The sequence below is a fragment of the Hevea brasiliensis genome, chromosome 15 (genome assembly GCF_030052815.1).
Source record: "Hevea brasiliensis isolate MT/VB/25A 57/8 chromosome 15, ASM3005281v1, whole genome shotgun sequence".
Lineage (NCBI taxonomy): Eukaryota > Viridiplantae > Streptophyta > Magnoliopsida > Malpighiales > Euphorbiaceae > Hevea > Hevea brasiliensis.
The window spans coordinates 32,608,861-32,613,423 of NC_079507.1; the positions used below are offsets into that span (position 1 = coordinate 32,608,861).

A 4,563-nucleotide genomic window follows, 5' to 3' on the forward strand; every position below is an offset into this window, starting at 1 on the left:
GAATTGGAAATATTTATATATTCTAAAGATATAATTATTTAATTAATGAGTCATGGACTTAAAACAATAATGAAGTCAATTTTCATTTTCTTCACTTATAACTAAAATTTTAATTATTGATTTTTATTATATTTTAATTTAAATTTAATTAATGTCTATAAAAAAAATTATGCTCTTAGTTTTTTTTTTAATTGTCATCAAATAATCACAACATAAAAATTAAAATTCATTATCAACAAATCATTTCATAAGGTGTCATTTTAAATTCTCTTTAACTCTTTCACTATTTTGCTATTTTTCAATTATTATATTTTTTAATTATTTTTTCCTTATCAGTTTTCTTATCATTATAATTTAAATTTTAATCAAATTTAGACAATTATTATGAAACTTCAAATATTTTAATTAGATAAATAATTGCAACTAAATTTGCAAATATTTTTTTTTTTTTTGCAAATTTAAAACAATAGGGGTATGTTTATTGATTCCATATTCTCCCGTTTTCTACCTATAATTCTTATAAGTTCGAATTATTACATATAATTTCTTTCACTTAAATATTTAATTAAATAAACCATATTTTCCATTGTTATTGTATTATTTTTTTACAATTAAATTAAACTTTAATAATTTATTCAATAATACAAATTTGTAAAAATAAAATAAAAATAAAAATAAAATTTAATCAAATTTATTAGCATTATTTTTTAATTAATATTAAATAAATTAAAAAAGAATTAATTTCATTATAAAAATTATAATTTTAAGAAAAAAAATCATTAATTAATAATAATAAAGTTGCACGTGACAAAAACTAGTAATATATAAATGGATTAGAATGATTTGTTAGCTATCAATAATTAACATGTTGAGTTTTTAGTACTCCAGATGGCATAAACTCATTATTAAATTGATCGAATTGCGGTTTGTAAATTTGAAAATTTCTGAAATAAATTTTGGATATCAAAACATTAGACTCCAAGATTCAGAACTTAAATTCCATTTCCAAAATTATCTTCAATTTTGCACAATTGGAAACGAAAAATTGCTGCAATGTCAGGATTACTCCTCACAGCCAATTTGCAACAGCTTAAAACTACCGTACTTCTATTGTTCTACTCCCTTACAAACGCTATCTATTTAACAAATAAGCATAAAGACTAAGAAAAACACAATCCAGTTCTGGAACTGCTACTATTTCAGACCCTGGATGCTGCATTTCAACCGGAGAGCTGGATCTCAGATGGCTTCACTACTTCATCGTCTTCTTTGCTTCGTTTAGGAGTGGTCCCATAGTAACAACCATAAAGTATGAGCTGTGCAGCGCCTGCCAGTGCTCCGAGACCGTTGCTAACCTGTGTGAAAGATCATTTTTCTTTAAGGAGGTTTTTCTTCTTTTTTTTTTTTAATTCCTTAAAGACGAAAAAGAAATCTTGACTTCTTACCAGTATAAAGGGATCAAATTTGATGAGGGCATAAGCTGCCCATATGCAGCCATTTGCAAAGCCAGCCAGCGAGAGATACAGTGGCATGTATTCGACACTCTTTGTGGTAATAACTTTTTTCTGTCAAAATCCCAGAATTGCGAAAGAATGAGAGAATGCAATATCAATATCAAAACTAAAAAAATCATAGGAAATTTACAAATAAATTGGATTCTAATTAAGACTTACCATGATAGCAAGAGGTGAACTGTACATCAGAACATTAAGCACATCACAGAAAATTCCGACGAAAAGGGTTCTTCTCTTATGAGTGTGGAAACCCAGCAAGGTGCCGATGACTATAATTGCCATGACAAATACTTCGACAGCAAGAGCATAAGCAACTTGTTTCTGTGTACAAAGTACATAAATAATGCTCAATTCATATAATACACGTTAAGTAAGAAAGAAACTGATAAGAGGGAGGAACAGAGAATTGAGCAGGTGCATACCCTTCCTCTGCCCCTTTTGTCATATATGCAGAAAATGACTAAATAGATCAACTCCAGTGCAAGGCCAATAGCATTGATGGTGGTAACAAGGATGCTGTCAGGTTTAACAATGGGCAGACCATAGAAGACCCATAACATACAATTCATCACCGTTACAATATATGGAATAAACTGAAATTCCTCAACATCTTTCCTCTTCCATATGCGATAGAATGTTGGACTGTAGCACCATTATTTCAAATTGGAATCATCATTTATGTGGACGAGAACTTGAACTATTATCAAAATGCATAAGCAAAATGAAATCGGCATGACCAACCAGAGATCGTTGTCTGGCAGGAAAAAAAACTTGAGCAGGGTACAAATTCAACAAAATGGTGAGAAACCCAGTTTAAGAAAAAATTTCAACCTTCAACATTGAAACTACAATTTGATATGCAAAAGACAAAAGAGAAATTTCAAGCAGGGGATGATAAACAGAGGGAGAGAATTTTTACACTGGCGAGAGGAAAAGGCCGAAGGAGATGACATTCCCTGCAAATAGAAAAAAACACAGATCTCTGTAACTCATACGTTACCTCCAGATTCATTCATCGAAAAACCAAAAAAAAAATATTAACGAAAAGCGCCACAGTTTTCAAAGACTTATATGAAGCTCCAAGACAAAAAAACCAAAAAAAAAAAAAAATCAACGTCAAGCTCTTTTCAATCCATAAGTCGATCTACACACTGAGTTCGATTCATATTCATAACCAGCAAAATTAAACGCTTCTAGTACACCTTTAAAACACAACCATTCTATTTTTTTTCCCTTCTATTTCCACTTGATCATCAGAGATGTAGAATGAACATTACCATTCAATTCTTCTTCTCCTTCTACTTCTACTTTATAATCATAGATGAAGAAACCAAAAAGGCACATACCTATAATGCCTACGACATTGCGAGCAGCTTCGGCGCTCAGCATTTTTTAATCTCTGAGGTAGAAAGGGATTGATCTCTCTGAAGAGTATAGGTTTTGGGATAGAGTAAAGATAAAGGGAGACGTGGGATTATTTATAGGTAGGGGGATATCAACGATAAGTATAGGTTTTTCTGGAGTAAATATCTCAGGCTGATCTAGCAAACTGTTTATAATATCTCGGTATTACTCCGATTTTTAAAAAAAAATTAAATTAAACTAAATTAAATTAAAATTCTAATTCTTTCTGATTAATAAAATTAAAAATAAAATCCCACAATTTATTTTTTCTCTGCGTACGTAAGTAAACGGATCGGTCAGTCTAGCGTGACTGTGCATGGGATTGGGATGGGGTGACATGCGGCGTTAGAGACGCTTTACGGTTATTTCAGATTACATAATTAGTGCTGTTTTTGGTTTTATTTACGATTCATGCCACTGGAGAAAATATAATATCACGAATAAATTACAATTTTATTATTAAATACAATAAAACCTACAATTTAATTCCTATATTTTTAAAATATAATATCACGGATAAATTACAAATTAATTACTAAATTCAATAAAATCTATAATTTAATTCCTATATTTTTAAAATCTAACAATTTAATTTACGAGATTTAATAAAACCCATGCTTCGTCACTATCATTAAAATTTCATTAAGTCACTATTAATTTTAATGAAAATAACTAAAATATCCTTATTTTTATTTTTTATTTAAAAATAATTTAGCCCTTAATGCTATGTTCGGATTGAAAGTTTTGACTTATGAATTTAGATTTCAACTAATACATAGTTTTGATATTCTAAATGAAAATGGATTTAGATTTGGTTCAAATCTAATGTATTCATGATAAGTTTAAGAATTAAGGGAGTATTTGGTTCAACAATTGGATACAATTGATAGTTGATAAATATCTAAATAACTGAACTTAGGTGTTTAGTAAAATTTAAAAAACATAATAATTAATTGATAGACAGCTAATAGGCATGTTAATTATATCAGCTCTAATTATAAAAATGTTCATGAACAATTGTATAATTTTTTCATTATTTGATAAAAATAACCTTTACACATTCATCCAATAAAACTTATGCGTCTTTTTCTTGATGGAAATTCACTCTTAGGTTCAATTCCTTCTAGTATAGAGAATTAAGACCTTTAATTTTTTATTTTGTCATCAGATTTGTTGCAAGTTTGATATTCTTTCTACTCTTGGGCAATTAGGAAATCTTGAAGTTCTTGGCTTGTCAAGAATTTTCTTGAGTGGGAATGTACTGCCTGAGTTGGGCAACTATCAGCAGTTAAAGCTACCATTAACTTGGTGTTGTAAGAGTCATCTTAAATAGTTGAGGGAGTCAATTGGACAAAAAAAAATTAAAGGTGAAATTTGACTATTGAGCAATAGTTCAGGGGGCAAAATGGGTCTTGGCCTTTTCAAAATGTGGCTCCCATTAAACTCAAAAATTTTAAATTTAAATTATTAAAATATGAATAATTACTTTAAGGTCTTAAAAATTTTGATTAATTACAAAATCATCATATGTTTTACAAATTAATCCTTATATATTATAATTATTTATAAATAAGCCCTTATAATTTTATAAAATTATATATATATATATGAACTAATAATATTTTTATATATTATATTATATTAT

At 28.5% G+C, this 4,563-nt stretch overlaps 1 protein-coding gene across 1 annotated transcript; it reads right to left on the reverse strand.

Moving 5' to 3' along the window:
* Positions 1-984: 984 nt before the first annotated feature.
* Positions 985-3,021, reverse strand: LOC110667368 (bidirectional sugar transporter SWEET6a). Its single transcript, XM_021828175.2, has 6 exons — positions 2,861-3,021; positions 2,434-2,470; positions 1,937-2,156; positions 1,674-1,835; positions 1,446-1,565; positions 985-1,355 (listed from the first exon to the last, which is right to left on the reverse strand). Exons 1-6 carry the CDS (start codon positions 2,901-2,903, stop codon positions 1,221-1,223), a joined length of 717 nt encoding a protein of 238 aa, XP_021683867.2. The 5' UTR covers positions 2,904-3,021; the 3' UTR covers positions 985-1,220.
* Between the last annotated feature and the right edge of the window lie 1,542 nt (positions 3,022-4,563).

Bases quoted from the DNA above. Each gene is read 5' to 3' on its own strand.
- LOC110667368 (XM_021828175.2), bottom strand. From the start codon at position 2,903: ATGCTGAGCGCCGAAGCTGCTCGCAATGTCGTAGGCATTATAG. The intron at 1,836-1,936 runs GTATGCACCTGC...CTTTGTACACAG, and splicing joins ACAAAAGGGGCAGAGGAAGG to AAACAAGTTGCTTATGCTCT. The intron at 1,566-1,673 runs GTAAGTCTTAAT...GGATTTTGACAG, and splicing joins GTTCACCTCTTGCTATCATG to AAAAAAGTTATTACCACAAA.